The sequence below is a fragment of the Cebus imitator genome, unplaced genomic scaffold, assembly GCF_001604975.1.
Source record: "Cebus imitator isolate Cc_AM_T3 unplaced genomic scaffold, Cebus_imitator-1.0 Scaffold568, whole genome shotgun sequence".
Classification (NCBI taxonomy): Eukaryota; Metazoa; Chordata; class Mammalia; order Primates; family Cebidae; genus Cebus; species Cebus imitator.
In genome coordinates, this window is record NW_016107883.1 from 1170361 (window position 1) to 1191408 (window position 21048).

The 21048-nt window shown below is 41.5% G+C and overlaps 1 protein-coding gene across 1 annotated transcript in view; it reads left to right on the forward strand.

Annotated features, from left to right (window-relative positions):
• The first annotated feature begins 1350 nt into the window (after positions 1-1350).
• Positions 1351-21048, forward strand: part of KALRN (kalirin RhoGEF kinase) — a 635807-nt gene continuing 616109 nt past the window's right edge. Inside the window, exon 1 of the mRNA XM_037734035.1 lies at positions 1351-1569. Within this exon, the coding sequence (XP_037589963.1) occupies positions 1503-1569 (67 nt within the window). The 5' untranslated portion in view covers positions 1351-1502. The remainder of the gene's footprint in view (positions 1570-21048) is intronic.

A 21048-nucleotide genomic window follows, 5' to 3' on the forward strand; every position in this document is an offset into this window, starting at 1 on the left:
CTAGGCTGCACAGAGCTGTGATGAATGTGCAGGTGGCTGTTGAGTAGTTTTTAGGCTTGGAGAACAAGGTCGTCCTAGACCTGGGGAATCCTCAGGTTTCATTTAGGTAAATAGCACTTCCAGTCACGTGGGTCACAGACTGGCCCACTGTAAGAGGGGCTGTGAGCAGGATAAGGACTGGACACCCTGTCATCCCCCAAAGCCCCTTAGACAATGCTCCTGGGCTGAGATCTCTGCAGCTTACTCTTCTCCTTTCCCTGAAAACAACAGACTCAGACCCCCTTGCATGTTCATTTGTCCAGTTAGTAACCACTCGAGTAATTGCAAAGTTCAGGGTTCTTTGAGGAACACGAAGATGATTAAAAAGCAGATCCTACCTTCATGGCATTTATGGGCAAGTAAGGGAGAAGAGTTATATACAAATGAGAAGGAGGAATGAAAAAAATAAAATATAAAGGAAGGAAGATCAGGAAGTCTGCCTGGATTCTGTGGCATTTTGGATTATTTGTTGGAAAAATCAGGAGGATTTGGCCACGATGAGGTGGGAGAGTAGGGAGAGCATACTACTGGCAGGAAGGGCAGGAGCAAAGGCCTGGCAATAGAAAACCATGGGATATATGAACATGTGGGGAACTGAGAGTCTGGCAAGAGGGAGAGGGGTTGAGAGATAAGGGAGAACCTTCTATCTGCCACTATCTACCAGGTGTAACACCAGAAACATTATATTCTTCTTTTGCTTTGAGGCTTACAAATACTGTTCTCTCTGGTTTACTGAGGAGAAAGCTGAGGCACAGGGAACTGAATAACTTGATCCAGTCCAGGCAAGTATTAAGTGGCAACCGGGATTTGGTCCCATGACTGTGTGACTTTAGAGCCCATGCTGTCTCTACTATAACAGAGGTTCCATGAAGGGACATAGGAAAAAAGGATCTGTGGCCTTTTTCTGGTCATGTGGGTCCTACAGTCTTGGGCAAGGAGAGCCCTTGGACCCGACAGTGAGGCAGTAAGGCTCCCGGGCTCCGGGACTGGCCTCAAAGTCCAAAATGGCTGAGCTTTTGGCTTCCCATCCCACATTCTATTGGAGGAGCCACTGGTCTCTGGTGTGGGAAGCATGGAAGCCAGAATGGCCGGAGATACTGGAATAAAATTTAAGAGATGGACTTGATTGTGGATTTTCATTCTTAAGACCACTGCAAACCTCGCGTCTTTGCGAAAGCCCTTCCTGACTCCCTCCCACGCATCTCCGACCTCCCCTTGGGTCCAGGCAGGCTCGGTCTGCACACGGCGTTGTTCTGCACTTGTTCCTTTGTTGCTGTGAAACCGGCTCCCGGCACAGTCAGCCTCTGTGTGGGAGGACTTGTAGCTGTCTTTGCAGGCAGGCATTTGCTTAGAGCAGGCTGTGTGCTAGCCCAGCATCAAGTGATTCCGGCCTCCTCGAGTCAGCGGTGGTGGGATGAGGCTCTGCCGAGGGGACTGGCTGTGAAGGATGAGTTCAGGGTGGGATGACGGACCGCTTCTGGGACCAGTGGTATCTCTGGTATCTCCGCTTGCTCCGGCTGCTGGATCGAGGTATCCTGAATGTGTGTATGCTTGTGTGAGAGAGAGACTGAGAGAGATGGATACACACAGAGACATAAAGAGACATGCAGAAAGACACAACAGAGGGTAGGGGGGCCAAGAAGAGAGAGAAGGAATGAAACAGAGGCAAGTAACAAACCCATGGAAAGTAAAGAAAGGCTCTTTTTCTGGGGACTTGTATGACCCAGCTGGGAATTGGGAGCACAGGATCATTTGGGGGAGCATCTGTATAAGAGGATCTCATTTCTTGCTGGGTTTCTCATCAAGCTCAGTACTGTAGTCAAATACAAGTTAAGGCCATTCTTGCAGGGCTCTTGATAGAACTCTCTGAGAAGCAATGCAGAAGGAGAAATGGTTCCTGCAGTCAGAAGCTGGGGGCAAACAGACTCAGGCTCAAGTCTCAGCTCTGCCACTGACTTTAGTCTGATTTATGTGATTTTTCTGAGCTTGTTTACCCATCTGTAAAATGGGCATGGTAAAACCTATGTGCTAGGGTTGCTCTGGAGCTATTGTTTAATTCATACATGTAAAATATATAACATCATGTCTGGTGCACACAATAGGTGCTTAGTAAATGCTGAGTTCCTCCCTTTGCACCTCTTAGCATCACGGAACTATTAACACCTATCCTGAGGTTACTCCCTTTGTTGATTATCTGTAGAAAGAGCTGGTATAGAATTTGCAGTTACTGGAAAGAAAAGAGAAAATCAGTTTTATTCCTCAGATTAATCTGACCTTAATACATTTTACCATCAGATATTAATGCAATTAAAGTCTCCTGATAATGTGACACAAATCCAGATGTTCTGTGAACTCTGTTTTGGTAATTGATTTTTTAAAATGTTGAATGTTTTTTTAAAAAGCTTTGGCTTCTTTAAGAGATTTTGGCAAGAATGAGATCAAACTCTTGATGGGAAAGATGGCCCTGGGGAAGCCTTGCTACGCAGCCCAAGGTGAATTCATCTCTATCAGGAATAGTTTTAGTGTGCCGGGAGATCAATAACAGGTGGAAGCAGAGAGCTGCAAAGAGCAGGTGAACCACGGCCCTTATCAGGAGAGAAATCAAAAATGGAGGAAACCAAACCAGCACACACTAAAAGCAGTTTCTCACTAGCACTGAGAAACAGGCCAGTGGGAGCCCAGACTTGAGATAAGGGTGTTAAGATGGAAACCAGAACTTCATGCTGATGAGGATCATAGACTGAGAGAAGTGGGAAGAGACCACCAGGTGTGAATCCTCCTTATCTGCGTGACCTCAGGCAAGTTGCTTTACCTCTCTGTACCTCCTTTCCTTCCTTTGTTTTTTAAGAAAAAAAGGGGGTGATGATCACTGGGGCCTATTGGGGGGCGTGGGAGAGCTAGGGGAGGGATAGTAGGGGGTGGGGGTATTGGGGAGGGATAACATTAGGACAAATACCTAATGTAGATGATGAGGGATGGATGCAGCAAACCACCATGGCATGTGTATACCTATGTAACAATGCTGCGTGATCTGCACATGTACCCCAGAAATTAAAGTATAATAAGAAAAAAAAAGGAGGTGATGATGATAATAGTAGTACCAATTCAGAGGGTTGCTGTAAGGGCTAAGTGAGAAACTACAAGTGAAATACTTAGCCCAGTGTATGGCACAAACAAAGTACTCTTTAAATGGTGGATTTCATTACCAAGACAGTTAATTCTCACTCTCCAACAAACATCCTGGGAAAGACAGGAACAGGTGGTATATAATAACCAGGAACTAAGAAAAGTGCAATTAAAAATGGTTAGGGGCTTAGAGACAATTTATACTTACATGAATTAAAACAAGATTCACACGACCATATGATGCTAATTAGAAGAAACTAGATGTTAATGTATAAGCTATAATACTACCAATTTATTTTTATCTTTTAGAAGTGCTTGAATTCATGAATCACAAACTTAAGTTCAAGTTCTAGCTCCATTGCCTTCTAAGTGCCCTTGAATAAATGGCTAAGGGTAAGGACTTAAAAAATAAAGGGTATTGTTTTCTAGGGCTATACTTAACCAACCCTCAATTTGTTAATTTAAAAAATTGGAATATTAATAATAATGCCTATGTCATAGAATTTGGGGGAAATTTATGGTGTTAGTGCATATATAGCATTAGGTATTTTGGAAATGCCAGGTTAATGAATTTTTGGGTTGATAGATTAACCTGTCCCCTTGGATAGCAAAAGCTGGTTGCAAGAATTATGTGGTCTTCCATGCATGTTTGATCACCACATATGGCTGTAATTTGAAAGCTTATGTGTCTTTCAATCTATAGGGTTTTCCTTAATGTGAAGTTTTAGACTAGTAGCTCTTGACTAAGTAGGGGGTGTCTGATTTCCAGGCGTTTGGAGGTTGGGTGTTGATTATGTTGCCCAGTTCTGGTTAATTGCTATTAAAGTATTAAACATGTGTGCATACCCACATCCATATTCAAAAAGAATTTTCAGATATAGCAACTGTCGTCTCGTAACAAATGTTACCTAACATTGAATAGAAAATGGCATGTTTTACAGTGGTGTGTTAGGCTGAGCTAGCTCATGAATGATGCTCAATAAATATTTGTTGAAGGAATGAATGAATAAATGAATAAAAGATGAACCTGCCTTTCTGGGCAGTGAACAGAATTTCCTTAGATTTGATCTTTCTAAGTGTAACAGAATTAACTCCTTTGATCTGTTTTAAGATTTTATATCATTTTGCCCTCCCTTATCATTGTCGGGCCTTATGTCATCTTGAAAATAACAGGCCTCAAAAAAGTAAGGAGGATATAGGAAATGAGAAGTGGGAACTGATGAGTTTAGCCCAGGGAATTGAAATAATCAATGAGCTGTGTGCTGGCCTGAGTCACTCACTTGGCTGTGACAGGAGGATAAGTAAATCTGTGATCTGACACACCTAGGAAAAGGGAGGAAACATTAGAACATATCATGGAGCTGAAATAAACTTTACAAAGAAATAACAGCGTAGGCTTGATGATTGCAGACTAATCTTTTGTCTCCCCTGTCATTGTTCAGCTAAGGGTAAGGATTTAAAAAATAAAGGGTATTGTTTTCTAGGGCTATACTTAACTATATGCAAGAATTTATATGACAGTGTACTACCAGCTTGTTCAGACATTATTTTGATGATTTATTCTCCTTAATAACAGATGCTGTTTTTATGGTTGGTTGTTACTGGGCGTTTGTCAATTCTTCTGATTGTATTCTATGCTTATAGACGTTGACTAAGGAGATGGTTGCTATGGTGGGGACTGTCTATCAAAATAAAAGAGCTCATAGAGATAAGAAGCATGAGTTGTATATAAAAGAAGTCATATTGCTTTTTGTTGTTGAGTTTTTGGTGTATTCATGGAGACCTGACAAGTAAGGTAGACTTTTACATTCCTTTGTTTATATGTAATATTGTTTTTGATAATAAAAGGGGAAGAACGAAAGACTGCGGCTCTTTGTTCATAGAGCATCAGGCAGTGATTCCCACCATGTGGGAATGTCCATCACTGGTAGTACATGAGATGATTTTAGGTGATTTACAGGTGTTGCTTGAGCTTCTCTTGCTGGTCACTGCCTGGCACAGTCCAGAAGACAATCTGTTTTACCTGACATCTGTTTCTGTTGGGCTGTTCACCCCTGCCCCACCCATTCACTGTGGGCCTTCCTTAATCCCACCCATTCCTCAGCTCTCTGTTCATTCCCACCTCTAGTCTCCCTCTTCCCTTTCCAGCATCCCTGCCTGGGCCTCACATTTTGCCCTGCCTTAGTTTCTTGGCCCCAGATGTCTCCAGCCTCCCCCCTCCCTTTTTTTTTTTTTTTTTTTTTACAAATACGTTTTACAAATAAGTTTTTACAAATAAGTTTAAGTAAAAAAGAGTCAACTTAAAACAATATCAAGGAAACAACAGTGTAGGAGGTTATGTGGATATGGTTTAAATGGTGATAGAAGTACAAAAATTACTGGTTGTGATTTTGTCAACATCTCACATAAGTGATACGTTGTACTTAAGTGATATGCTGAATTAGGCTGCTGATTTCTTCTTGATGCTTTTAAAAACTGACACATAATAATTCTACATATTTATGGGTACAAGTGATATTTTGTTACATCCATACAAGTGTAATGATCAAATCAGGGTATTTAGGCTATTCATCACCTCAAACATTTACTATTTATGTTGGGAACATTTCAATTTTTCTCTTCTTGCTGTTATGAACTATACAATATAATATTGTTAATTATTGTAACCCCACTGTGCTATCAAACCCTAGAACTTACTCCTTCTGTGTGTACAAACTGTATGTTTGTACTCATTCACCAACCTATCATTGTACACACCATAAGATGAATTTTTTTAGCTTCCACATATGAGTGAAGACATGTAATATTTGTCTTTCTGTACCTGGCTTATTTCTCTTAACATAATGACCTTCAGTTCCATCTATGTTGCTGCAAATGACAGGAACATTTGATGGCTGAGGAGTATTCGATTATGTATATTTAACACATTTTCTTTATCCATTCACCCATCGATGGACACTTAGGTTGATTCCATATCTTGGCTATTGTGAATGTGCTGCAGTAAACATAAGGGTATAGGTATCCCTTGATATACTGAGTGATCTCTTTTCGTTTGGATAAGTACCCAGTAGTGGGATTGCTGGATTGTATAAGAGTTCTATTTTTAGTTTTTAGGGGAAACCTCCATACTGTTTTCCATAACAACTGTACTAATTTACATACTCACCAAGAGTGTAGAAGAGTTCCTTTTTCTCCACATCCTCGCCAGCATCTGTTATTTTTTTCTTTTTGATAATAGCCATTGTAATTGGGATAAGATGATATCTCATTGTGGTTTTGATAGCATTTACCTGATGATTAATAATTTTGAGCATTTAAACAATATACCCGTTGGCAGTTTGTATGTATTCTTTTGAGAAAAGCCTATTTGGGCCATGGGCAGTGGCTCACGCCTGTAATCCCAGCACTTTGGGAGGCCAAGGCAGGTGGATCACCTGAGGTCAGGAGTTCGAGACCAGCCTGGCCAATATGGTGAAACCCCATCTCTACTAAAAATACAAAAATTAGCTGGGCATGGCAGTGCACACCTGTAATCCCAGCTACTCGGGAGGCTAAGAAAGGATAATCGCTTGAATCCGGGAGGCGGATGTTGCAGTGAGCAGAGATTGTGCCACTGCACTCCAGCCTGGGTGATATAGCAAGACTCAGTCGTAAAAAAAAAAAAAAGAAGTAGTCTAATCATATCATTTACCCACTTTTTAATGGGATTATTTGTTTTGTTTTGTTGTTTTTGCTGTTGTGTTATGTGAATTCCTTGTATATTCTGTTTATCAGTCCCATGTTGGATTAACAATTTGCAAATATTTTCTTCCATTCTACAGGTTGTCTCTTTACTCTGTTGATTGTTTCCTTTGCTGTGCAGAAGCTTTTTAGTTTCAACAAAGGTACCAAGAACATATGTTGGGAAAAGGACATCCTTTTCAATAAATGGTGCTGGGAAAATGGAATATCTATATTCAGAAGAATGAAATTAGAACCCTATCTCTCACCCTGTACAAAAATCAGCTCAAAATAGATGAAAGACTTAATGTGTAAGACCAGATACTATAAAATTACTAGAAGAAAACACAGGGAAACCCTTCAGGGTATTAGTCTAGGCAAATATTGTATGGCTAAGACCTCAACAGCACAAACATCAAAACCAAAATAGACAAATGAGATTATCTTCTTGGTACTGTCCACATTCCTGTAGCTGCCACAAAGTGTTTTGGATTCTGGACCAGAAACCAACTGGTTCTCATCTCTTGATGTATGTTAGAATCATCTGGGAGCTCTTAGAAAGCATAATGCCCAGTTCCTCCCTTCCAACACCCTCCCCCCCCCCCCCCCCCCCCCCCCCCCCCCCCCCCCCCCCCCCCCCCCCCCCCCCCCCCCCCCCCCCGCTGCTTCTACCTCTAGCCAATTAAATTGGAATAGCTAGAAAGGGAGCTGGACATTGGCATTTTAAAGACCTCTGTAGGTGATTCTAATGGCAGCCAGAGTTGAGAGCTGCTTGTTGTCATCTTTTAACATGGATGTCAGAGAGTAAAGGCAAAAGGGACTCTGTTCCAAAATAACAAAATGAATGGAAAAACAAGTCACTGTGTGGGAGTAGTAAACAGGAGTAAACACAGGTATCAGTAAGTACTCCCTATGCTAGGGAACAATCTGTATAAGAACGTATATATACATACATATATATACGTATATATGTCTATATACATATATACACACACCTATTACAGTTATTTAATTGGCTTTTGACACACGATCACTTTACTAAAGGGACCAGGCTTCTTGACTAATAAACAGTTTGAATGCATACCCACTTGAAACACCATCATGGTGTTACCAGAGCCTCACCAGCAACCTTCTTGTTTTCTTGTGCTTTCTCTTGAAATGCCCAAAGCCTTCTCTTCTTATAGTTAATTCACATTCTTTTTCTTCCAAACCTCTTAACCCTGATGTCCTCCAGAAAAAGCTCCCCTGAATATACCTGATTTCATTCAGAGACTCATGGGCACTAGGTGCATGGCTAGTTTTCTGTGATTGACAGTGTGTTCCTATGAGTAGTAATAATACATACCTCAGGAGGTTGTTGTGAACTTTGAAGGAGCTAATATATGTGACCTGTGTTTGGTACCAATAAATACTCAGTAAGTATGTGCTTGTCTTTCTGAATTTCTGCAGCTTTAGAAATCTTCGTTTCTTGTCGAGGATCATTTCCTTCTGTTGAGAGTAGAGTTTCCCTGAAGGCAAGCCTTTGTCCTCACTATCCTTTGTGTTTTCACCTAGATACCTAATTCAAAGTTATATCCTAATAGGAAACATAATAAATAACTTTGGCTACCAGAATATCTGAACTCTCCAGGGAACAGTTGATTATAATAGCATTGTTAAGGAGGAAAAAGAGAAACGTAATTATTTGATAATTCTAAATATCTTACTCCTTTGTTTCTCATTATGACTCTCCTGTTTCACAGACAGAAAACGGGCTCGTAGAGAGTAAGTGCTTGGTTAAAGTCAGAGAACTACTAAGGGAAAAGCCAAGATTGAGGACCCTGGACTCCTGTCTAGGATGGGTTGCCTCCTCTACCTGCTGCCGTACAGATGGGAAGAACTCCATCTGTCTCTCTGTCCAACGTGCATGTTACACTGGCTGTCCAGCCACCTTCCCTGTCAGCAGGTAGTAGAACATATCATTGGGATGTCTTGTCTGTGGTGTGAGCTACCCAGACAAGATGTATCTAGGCCAAGTCCTGAGGGAAGGACACTGATAGCTGCTTTGTGAGGTCCTGGTGTGGTGTTTCTGTTCAGTGGGGTGGAGATTACTATGATGTGAGAACAGTAAAGCAGCACTTGCCCAGATACGGTGTGTCCTCCCAGGGCCTGTTCTGTGGTGGCATACTCAGTGGTTACAGAGAACCAAGGGACAGTGGGACAGCTGTGTCCCTGAATATTCAGAAGGCTAGCTGGATCCCCAGTATAAGTGATGGATTTGCTCTTCACCTTGTGGACAGAGGTGGCTTGTTATCAAAATATCAAAGCAATAATATTGTTGTTGTTATTAGTAGTAGTAGTAATAGACTCATTCTACTAAGGGTCCAGGGAGTGATTAGGGGTAGGAGGTAGGGATTCCTGCCTTGAGGGAGCTTAAAATTCAAACTCCTGAAAGATCATGAATCAACAGTAAGGCCAGGCACAGTGGCTCACACCTGTAATCCCAGCACTTTGGGAGGCTGAGGTGGACAGATTGCCTGATCTCAGGAGTTGGAGACCAGCCTGGGCGACATAGTGAAACCCTGTCTCTACCAAAATACAAAAAAATTAGCCGGGTATGGCAGTGTGCGACTATAGTCCCAGCTACTCGGGAGGCTGAGGCAGAAGAATTGCTTGAATCTGAGAGGTGGAGGTTGCAGTGAGCTGAGATCACACCACTGCTCTCAAGCTGTGGTGACAGAGCAAGATGCCATCTCAAAAAAAAAAAAAAAAAAAAAAAAAAAAAAAAAGAATCAGTAGTAACATCTCTGTGTCTCTGTTGGTCCTCTTTCAAGTGATTGATTACATATAAGGGGGATCTCTCCTAGCTCTAATGTTTGATGGTTCCATGTAGACGATACCTACAAAATATTTTCCTATAACACCTATAATACATCTTTGTGATGCCACAGGCACTCTTTCATGTTAAATTGCTAGATGAGTGCTGTGAATTCACAGGAGAGAAATAATTGGGTCTGAAGGAAGGAAGAAATGTTCATTTATTCAACAAATATCTTCTGAGGACCTATTATGTGCTTTGCCCTACTCAAGGCTCTGGGAATACAATGCCAAAGAAGACAGTGTTCTTGTCTTTGTGAAGTGTTATAGTTTCATGGGGGAAGTAGACAATAACAAATAACACAATAGATAATACAATGACAGAATAAAAAGGAGAGAACAGTGTTAAGCTTCAGTAGCCCTTAATTATGAGGATGGAAATCAGCAAATATATAATGTGCTTGGGGAATGAAGACTAAATCAGACTGCCTGGAGCATCTGTGTGATAAGAGTTAAGGTTGAAGAGACAGATTGGGGCTACCTTGTGAAGATTCTTGCATTGGCATGTTGGGTTAAGAGCAAATGGTGCCAGAGTTGTAGCATTCAATTTAAAAAAGGTATTGAACAGTACCAGTGTACCAGCCAATAGACTAAGTACTATTGGGTCCATATAGTTTAAGGAGAGACTCAGATGTGTAAAAAGCACCTTACAACAAAACTGGTAAGTGCAACTACCTAGGCCTGCATAGGATCACAGAGGACAGGACAACTAATTGACTAGAGGGGTTGAAGAAGTAAGTCTTCTCAGAATATCTGATAATTTAGCTTGGGTTGCAGGATGGATAGGAATTTGTTTGGTGGAGAAGGTGGGGCTAAACATTCTAGTAGATAAAGCATGGGCAGAAGCACAAAGTAGGTTGAAGGGGATGATAGCTAAAGAAAAGGGGGCAGGTCAGTGGATCAGGAAGGTAAGGCACACAAGAGGGAGGAAGGATCATGGGGAACTTCTGAGCATAAGAGCCTGGTGCTGGAAATGTACTTTAAAGATGAATTTGAATGCATAAAGAGAACTGTAGAAAAAGAAAATAGACATGAAGGAAGCATTGGCCTATGGAGAGGAAGGAAGAGAAAGATGTACTAGATAACATCAGAGAGTAACAGGGATTTCTTACTCTTCGTATTAAAGGGTGATTGAAGCTTTCATAATTAGGTTTGACTTGATCAGTGGCAACTGTTACACCAAAAGCGTGAAAAGAGGAGTAGGACTTGGGGTGTTGGTAAAGGGATTTAGAAACTTTGAGTTTTAGATAATTACAGGATGCCTGATTCATTCACGCATTAAAGTAGGTTTGCTTTTCTAGGGAGCTGTTAGGATAGGAGATGAATATTTTGAGTTATTTGGCAAGAAGTTATGGTGAAACTGATATTAGATCAAGGAAGGAAGACAGCATAGAGAAAAGTAAGAGTAGTGTAGACTGTTTTTGGAAAGTGTTGATGTTGGGAGACAGGATAAGAGTTAGGAAGAGTATTCCTTAAGGGTAGGAGGAGAGCCAGGCTACAATAATTTCGTAGGAGTAGAGGAGAAGGAGAGTTAGGGAGCTCAGTGTTCAGGGAGAGGAGGCAATGTTGAGGGGTGTGGTGACAGAAGGCATTGGTGACTACTTACAGCATTGTTTCAGCACCTCAATGAGGAGAAACCAGATTGCAGTGGGAGGAGGTGGTGAAGATGAGGCAGCAGCAAGCACATATTGTTTGTTTGAGAAATATGTCAGAAAATGCAAGGTAAAAATAGAATGGTGGTTGGTGGGACATTAGGGTCAAGTGATTATTTTGTTAAAGGAGGAAGGCCTGAATGTGTTTGAAACTGGGGGAAGGGACCGGCAAAGTTTAAAGATGATGAACAGAAATGGATTTATTTATCCATTTAATAAATATTCATTGAGCTCTGATAGTATTCCAGGGACAGTGCTATTTGCTAGGGATACAACATGAATAAGGCATGAAATCTTCATGGAGTTTACATTCTAGTGAGTAAGGCAGACAATACACAAGTCAAGCAACAGTTGAATTTGTAATAACAGCTTGTGATAAGTGCTTTAAAGTGAAGCAGTGGCCTGGAGGAGGGAGGAATGGATTGAATAAAAAGTGCAGATGGAAGTGGTAGACTGGAGGAGGGGAAACACTTCCTCTGTTGTAAGGAAGGAAGAAGGAATGCTTAGAAAATGATTTTTGAGTAGAAAAAAAGAAAAATGAGGAAATGCGGTTCAGATGGTCTTGATATTTTTAAAAAATAGCAGTCAATGTCATGAGCTCAGACTGGAGAGGTGGGATAGTTTAAGACCTTGGATAGGTGCTTACCTGCTTCATTCCAACCTCCAGTGACCCTGTGATGTTGATGTTGTGGGAGGGTGTTATTCTCATCATATACATGAGATAACTGAGGAAACTCAGAGAGGACCCATGACTGGAAAGTATAGGAGCGAGGGGGAGGAGCCTTACTTCAATTCTCCATCATCGAACTCACGTCCAAGAGGGGACTGTCAGTGCAATCAAGAGATCCTTTCCTCCTCCCTTTTCCTATGCAAAGCCTTGTGTTGGATCTTGGGGGAGACTGTGGAGAGGAGATGACTCCTGCACATGGCAAATAAGAAAGATGAAATTGGAAGAGATGAGATGAGGAAACTGAGGCTCAAAGAAATGGTTTTACTTCCCAAAGTCATATAGTTAGTTATCGGTTGAGCCTGGATGTGAAGCCAGAACAAAAAACTCAAGTTGAGGCCTCTTTCCATTATATTCCCCTATGGTTTCAACTCAACTCCACCCTATTTAACATGCTCAGTAGCCCTGATGTAGTCATTGTATGTGGACAGACTGGAGAATTCATGTGTTTGAGAGTTACCTGGTTTGGGTTCAGCTTTTAAAGGCTCCAGGCAAAATTTCTAAGAAGCCCCAAAAGCAGGATTGGATTTTTTTCTCTGTTCTTCCTTGTTATCATTGTGAAAAATAAGCTGAGTGGGGTTGCAAGTGGCACCTCTTAGCTTTCCTGGCTATTGGAGAATTGTGCTCTAAAGAACCCAGAGGAGTATCTTCCTTACAAACCTAGGATAGGAGGAATAATTGGCATGGGACTTTTAATCTACTTTCATGCTAAGTGAAATCTGTTAGATGGGATAATGAGCTCCATATTTTATAGACTATTTTAAGCTTGTCTCAAAATAAAGTACAGGGCTAGGGGTGGAGAAAGGACGTTAAGTCTTAGAGACAAAATGCCATGGCTTACTCATCAGTGTTTTCATTTTAATGATCCCAACCCCAGTATAAGTCCCTCTGTGATACTGCAATGGAAACCACATTTTTTTTCTGTTGGAAGTTTCGGGATGAACATAGCCAAATGCTTTAAGAGATGATTAAGACTATAATCTCCCATTCCTCTGTAATATAGACCTTTCATCCAGGGGGCTCAGCTAGAAACAATGGGGTTGGAAAGCAGTTGAAATTATGGAGACTTTTTCCCCACCGGTCTCTGGCCCACCACAGCTCCTTTTCTAGGACTTGTCCTCCCCATCCCCTTCCCCTTAACTGCTGCCTCATCCCTGGGAAGAAATAAACCGACACATAAATAAGAACTCTGGTGTTGACTCTTTCCCTGCCACAGGTAGACAATCCCAGACAAATGCTGCTGTGTCTGCCAGAGGCTGGACTGCGCTGGCAGAGGCAGCACGTGCATAGCAGGAAGGACAGCCAAGAGAGCTTGCCAACAGATGTGGGGTTCTGGGAGGGAGGAGGTGGACAAATGTCATCACTAGGTATGGCAGGAGGTAGGGAATGTTCTGCACATTACATGGTGGAAAATCCAGCTCATAGATAGGTCTTGAGGAGTTAAGAGAGCAAGACAGCCCCTTCTGTGTTTGGACAGAATGGGTCTCCTTTGCTTTGGCAAGCTTTCTGAACCTGCATAGTTCAGAGTTAAGAAGCTTGGCATGGCCAATCTGATTATGTGACTTCCCCACCCCTCACCCTCTTAATCACATCTTGAATACCTGGAATATATAAGATAAAGGGAGCCCATAGTACATATATGGCCTTTCTGTTTGGCCAGTTGCAGTTCAGTCTTACCCTTGCAGGGAAGGCTCCAGTTAGCACAAGGAACAAAAGAAAGATTAGGATATTTGCCCCTTTCTACCTCGGTTCCATGCTCTGCCCTGGGGGTGGTGATTCTGGAATAGCTGAGGATAAGACCCCACTGGGCACTCTGCTTGGCTCCTTAGAGATCATATCACTGGTACATTTCTCACTACTCCAACCACCAAAAGGCAGATAGTCATGTTAATAATATCTCCTTCAGGAAAATGTATTAGTTAGTACATTCTTGATTCATTTAAGTAGTGACTAGTTAAGTAAATACCTTTCTGAGTCTCAGTTTTTTTCATTCAGAGAATTAGGATAATATCTATCTGTGGTAGTCATTAGTACCATTTAGTAAGTATTTCTAGCTGTCTACCTTCTGGGCACACAGATCGTACTTCTCTACATCCTTGGTCATGTGGTCATGTGACCTGCTTTGGCCAATGAAATGTGAGCAGAAGTCAGGTATTTGTTTTTCAAGCAGAAGCTTTAAAATACAATATACTATTTACTTCCTTTCATTGTTTAATTGATTGTAGCTCTTTTGGGATAAATCTTTCGTCAGCCTGGGACTGTGAGTGACTATGATCACAGCTCTCTGCTGAACGAAGTTGAACATTTAGTATAAGCAAATATTAATCTTATTTTCTGTGAAGTTACTAAGATTTTGGAGTGGTTTGTATCAAGCTTACCTAGCTCACCTTGGCAGATATACACTACCTCATTAGGCTTTGTAAGGGATTACACAAAATGTGAATGTACACATACTCGGCATTCAATAAATGGTGACTACTTTATTCTCACCACGAATATAATTTGGGATGCTTTTGGCTGCAGGTAATTCAGCCCATACTCAAAATGCATAAACAATAAATACATTTCTCCTCTTGCCTTCACTTCTTCTCCTGCTTCACCTTCTCCTGCATCTCTTAACAAGAAGTTCAGAATTTGGGCAATTAAATTAGAGGCTCTGCATCATCACCAACTTCTTTCTTATTTAGTCTGCTTAGGTCATTGGATTTCTTAAATCTATAAAATGTTACAGTTCATCAGCTTGGGAAGATTCTCAGTTATTATCTCTGTTCTTTCTCTTCTTTCCTTTTAAAAGAGATCCCAACTGATTGTATGTTGCAGTTTCTCAATGTATAGTCTATATTTCTTATTATTCTAGATATTTTTATCTCCCTATGATGCAATCTAGATAATTTCCTCTGACATATCCTCTAGTTTATCCTCTTTTTAGGTGTGTCTGATCTGCAATTAAATGTGTTCACTAACTTCTTAATTTCAATTATTGTATTTTTAGTACTAAAATCCCTATTTAATTCTTTCCCAGATCACGTTTCTTTTAGTTTCCAATTTTATGAGAAATACTTTCAAGCTTATCTTTTGTTTCTTTGAGCATAGTAAACATATTTGTTTTATAGTTTTTGTTTGATAATGCTATTATCTAAAGTCTTTGTGGGTCTTTTCTCCCTCTGGCTTTATTGAGATAAAATGGACAAATAAAAATGGAATATATTTACCATGTACCACATGATGCTTTAATAGATGTATACATTGTAAAATGATTACCACAGATGTGGGTCTCTTTCTGTATTCTGCTGTTCCTGATGGTCCTTCTTCATGGTATACTTTTTCCTTGTGTTTTTATCTTTGTATCTTGATCACTATTTTTGAAAAAGATATCATGAAGATAATTTGAAGCCAAGAATGATAACATTCTTCTACAATGATTTTTATTTTCTTTTGACAGCCCCCTGGGGATACTACCTGTCTAGTTCCACCTTAACACAATGCTTCAGATTCCTTCGACCTAGGTTGCAGGCAACTGGGTTTCAGGTTTGCATTAAGACCTAACTTATTCTAGGCTACCTTTATCTTGAAAGTGAAGCTTCCCCTCTGAGAGGAAGCCTAGCTTAAAGTGGATGCTGTTTATCAAAGTCTTCTTCTGGGGCAGGCCTGGACACTGGTTTCTGCTCTCCTACTCCTTTACATTGCCAAAAGCACAGCTTAGTTTTGCTATTAAACTAAATAGCATTGTTTCTTGCAGATTGGCAAATGCTCTCAGGGCAAAAGTTTTTTTGTGTTTTGGGTCTACCTCTTTGGATTTTCAACTTCTCCTAGGTTTCAGCCTAGAAATTCTTTATCTTGTTAGCTCTTTAATGCTTTTGAGAAAATAAAAACAATTATGAATGATTGTCCTCAATGGGAAGGTTTGTCCTAATCACCTAGCCTGCCACTACAAGAAAAGATGATCTTAGGAGCCCAATACCTTACATCTTTCCATTCTACCATCCTGATAGTCCCAAGATAGCTGCCATACCTCCGTATGTTACATGCCGAACCAACATCAACTGAAAGAGCCTGTTTCATCATGCTTGTATTTAAGAGCAAGTAAACCTTTACCAGATGTCTTCCAGGAGATGTTTCTTCATGTCTCAAAGGCCATTATTTTACCATCAATTCCAAAACAAGTTACTGGAAGGGGATGCAATTTCCATGATTGGTGTAATGTAATCAACATTTACCCTATGGGACTGGAATTGTCTTTACTTCCCCTGAAGCACATGGATGCTTGATTTCTGAGCAAAATGTGGGTCTGTAAGCAAGGAAGAAGGAGGTAAATAGCAACTGGGTGGGTAACCAACCATGTCTATCACAGTCTGTGCTCAGGATTAAAGATTAAGAAGCATAGTCATGGCTCTTGTTCTACTTGGAGACCTACGTGCTCTGAATGATGTAAGAAAACATAGAGCCAAATCTAATACAGAAAGGATTCAGAAATATAGGGGGGCATGTTCAATGAAAACACATTTTGTAACTTAAAAACTGTAAAAATTTGGGATACCTTATGATCAAAATATAAATTTATTCAAAAATATGAAAAAATAAAATTATATAGCAGAAAGAATGGGTTTATTGGAAATTTATTCCCCAAACTTAATCACATTACAAATTACTTCTCTAAATGCATATTGTATAAAATAGGAATAGATCTGATGGATTCATGATTCCACTGGATGAGCTGAGTCCTCCAAATGCTCCTGGTAGAGGTGGGCTGCAGTTAGCAGAAGAAAGAAAATATTAAGGCTTAAGAATCCTGGCTGGGCACAATGGCTCATGCCTGTAATCTCAGCACTTTGGGAGGCTGAGGCAGGTGGATCACTTGAGGTCAGGAGTTTGAGACCAGACTGGCCAACGTGGTGAAACCTTGTCTTTACTAGAAACACAAAAATCAGTCAGGTACAGTGGTGCACACCTGTAGTCCCAGTGACTTGGAAGGCTGAGGCATAAGAATCGCTTGAAACTGGAAGGCAGAGTTTGCAGTGAGCCTCAGTCATGCCACTGCATTCTAGCCTGGGCTACAGAGTAAGAAAAACAAAAAAAAGAATCCTCCCAAACCTTGGAAACATGAACATCCTTTCCCTAGCAGGGCTAGAAGGCTTTTCTTGATCTAATATACCTGTCTTTGCTACATAGGAGCAGGGGACAACAGGTGAGCTATGAAGGTACAAAGACAGTCTTTTCTAAGTTCTGGCTTGCTCCCAGAGTTTCAGAAACCAGATCCTCCTGTTTGGACACAAGGCCCCAGAGAGAGAGAGGAATTTATCCTGCCTGTCCCCAACTGCCTCACCATAGTGTCTGATGAGAAGAAGTCCAGTTTCTGAATACTAGCCTTTCACAGGTTTGGAGTCCATCTTTCCTCCTTCTCTTTTCCATATCCTGTTTCTGTGGCTTGATCTCATCTTAGAAGTTCCCCTTCCTAGTTTGTCATTTACCTAGTTGCTAGCTCTTGAAAGTCTCTCAAAGAAGATACCCAAAGAAAGTGTGCCAAGCAGGTTGAAAGTAGGCATGGGTTGATATTTTTGGTCATGAGCAGCCAAGTACAGCTGGGTTTTGGGGGAGGGTGGGGACAAGTTGGGTAAAAGTGAATTGAAAGTACATCTACATGTACTTGTAGATATACTTTCATGTACTACATAACTATGTGTCTTCTTTGATTACCTCCATACCATTTCATTCTTCAATCCCACAAGTTAAAGCTGTTGATTTATGTGATGAAGATCCTTTAAAACAAAAAAAATTAATAAGTTTGGCTGTATCAGCCTAGTGAGGAAGTTTATTTAGCTGATTGGCTTGCTTTTCAGGTGATATGCTGAGTAGTTAAGTGGGAGGAGGCTTTGAAATATAAATGGGCTGGTTTAGCTTGTAACTTCACCACTTACTACTGCTTGACATTGGGCATGTCACAGCCTCTCTAGGTCTGGGTTTTTGCATCTGTAAGATGCCAGTAATATCCTATGTTTACTTCATAGTTTTATTGTAAGGAAGGATTAGGCGATGTTACATATATTAAAGACTCAATAAATATTAGTTATTAATTCTTAACCTGTATTGCCTAAAATCTAACTCTTGGATGGGAAGGGGATGGTGGACTGGTTATAAGGTGCTCTTGGGGCTGAAGGCTTGGGAAGGCAGGTTTTGAAAGGATGGGGAGACAGAATATGCATGTGAGGATCTGGGCTTTGAAAGAGGATAATCAAAAGTTGGATTGGGTGAAGAGAGTCACAACTAACTTCCATTTCTCTTGAAGTGTGGCCCAAGGCCCTGGGGGAAACTTCAGCTTCAGGCTATACCTGTGTACCTGATTGTAACTGGGTATGTTTCCTGCAGGAGTGAAGCTATTGGTAGTTTCTTTTAAGGCCCCGCCTCCTCAACTTGAGACTCCTGGCCAGATAGCTGAGCTGGGCTGCCTCAGAGCGGGCAGTTGTCCTGCTGTCTCCTGCTGGCATAGCCAGCCAGGATTAAGGTACATCCTGCCTCACTGGAGTTCCTTCTCGAAAGTAGATTAAGGGTTTGAGTGGCCCAGCCCAGAATAATGGATACATGAATTAGCAGGTATTAGAAGGCTTCAGCATCAGTAAATCTTCATGCTCTGGGCAGTATCTGCTGAAACCCATTCTTATCAACCATTTCAGGAGAGAAGGATCCAAGGGCCATGGTGGATATCTCTCAACCCAGAGAGAAAGGAGCTGAGGCAACAGGGTCTTTGGTAATGCTGGAAGGGTAGAGAGTAGGTCCTGGGTGGAAATATTTTTAAAAGGAGAAAGGTAAGAGAAAAGGGTTAAAAGGGAATTGTAGTCAGCCTTTTGTTACCACCTCAGGCAGCCGGATGAGGGACCAGGCCTGAGGGAGCAGGTTGGAAGAATAGTTATGTCAGAGGTCGAAGTGTAGTTTCAGTCTTCACAGTGGCCACTATCAGCATTTGGACATGTTCTGGCCATTTCATCAGAGAGGCAAGCACCCTTTAACACCTATTTGTATGATGGATTTGGATGGGAGGAAGGGAGAAATTAGTTTTGGGGACACCATGAGCTCTCGTTCCCAGGTGTTCTTCTTTAGCCAGTGCTGTGGGCTCACATCTGAGCCCTGAGGAGGGGAACCCTGTGCAGAAGTTGAAGAAGCTGTCTGTTGTTTTCTTGAGAGCCCTGTGTGACATATGGGGACAGATGATGCTGATCTTGTGAACACAGTGGGGAAGATAGACTTAGCTTCCATCAGGACTTGGTCCTGGTATAGTGAAGACTCCAGGCACTCAGGCAACTTGGCACTTGGAATACCGGGGATTTGCGAACCGTGGAGCCAGTATCCTGGATCGGTTGCTGGTGTCCTCATAGAGGGCACCTCAGGCATCCTCCAGCAAGAGCGGGCAGCCAGAGCAGCAGAGGAAGGACATAGCAGGTACGGCTGACAATGTCTTGTGAGCGGGAATGAGTATGAGGAGATGTGAGTGAGGCTCCTGGACATAATGAGATGAAACTTTTCAGGGGCTGAAATGCAACTTGAGGAACAATATCAGGCCAAAGCCATGGAATTTGAATTGCCTCTGTTAATGGGGACTTCTTATCTGGTGACGGATAGGAAACTCAAGTCACAGAAGAAACTTCCTGTCAGTGAGGTAGTACTCCCAATTTTACAAATATTTATTGAATTCTTACCCTTTGCAGGCACTATTATGAGTGTGAACAAGACAGGCAGAATCTTTGTCTTCATGGGAATGACAGTGAAGGAAAGGCATTACCCAGTTAGAAAGTGCCATGGGAGCAGAGAAAAGGAGGAGAATTTCAGCTGTGAACTTGATCTTGAAAGGCCTTAAAGGATGGGTAAACGCTGGTTTTGTGGAGATAGAGGAGGCCCACAGAAGAAGGGAGAGTTTGGGAAATAGTCTTTATGTGGTGGACATGTGTTTATATACATTGTAAGTGTATATGAAGGATATTAGGAATTTTGAGAGAGAAAGCTGGGAAGAGAAAGCCCATGGGTGGGCTTCAGATCTCATGCTAGGATTTTATTCAGTAGTCTATGGGCAGCCATTGGGAGCTTTTGAGCAAGAAAAGTAACTTGATTAATTCTTTCCTGTCTTTGGCTGAGGTCACTTAGCAGCACTGGTGTTAGGCAGAGTTGCAGGCCATGATTATTTCAATATGTTCTCTTCCTGGCCTTCTCATGGGAGCAGTCATAATTTTATTTTTACCCACTTCTCTGTTTTGGGTGTGCGTCAGATTAGCAGCTAGCTCTATGCCTTCAGTTGGAAGAGAGCTTCTGATAAAAGTGCTGTATGGGTGGAGTATTTCCGTCACTGTCTGAGCCCCACTGCCCCTCCTGGGTGTTGACCTTGGTTGTAGAGGGTGTGTCCCTTGATTTAAAGCTGTTTGTTTCCCCTTCTTTTTCAGCTTCGCCCTGGTACTTCTGAATGACCAGGGTTCCTGCAGGGAGGTCGAGGAAAGGCAGCTTGTGATTTGAGTGTTAGCTAGGGGTAGCAACTAATAAATGAATGGTCAGTTTTCTTGGGAATATAGGTCTTTGCTTCAGCTGGATTTACTTTCATTTTGTCATAAATACCAGAAGCTTCATGAATTTAAATTGGTTTCCTGAAACAGATCCTGGTTCCGAGAACATTTCTCACTGTAGGAGACAGGATTGTCAACAAAAATGGGGATGCATTTTTAAAGATAAGATCTATTGATCAGTGTATGGTCCACAACAAATCAAATTTGGCGACTTAAAACTTCTGTACTCAAATGAAGGGTATGGTGCATATTTATCTTTTAGTGACAGTGATGTTTTAGAATATCCATATGGTACTGCTGGCTTAGTTGGCCTGGCTGTTATATTCATGAGTCCAAGGCTATAGCCCAGCTCTCTTCTCTCTGGTGGACAGATAACTTCTCTCTGGTC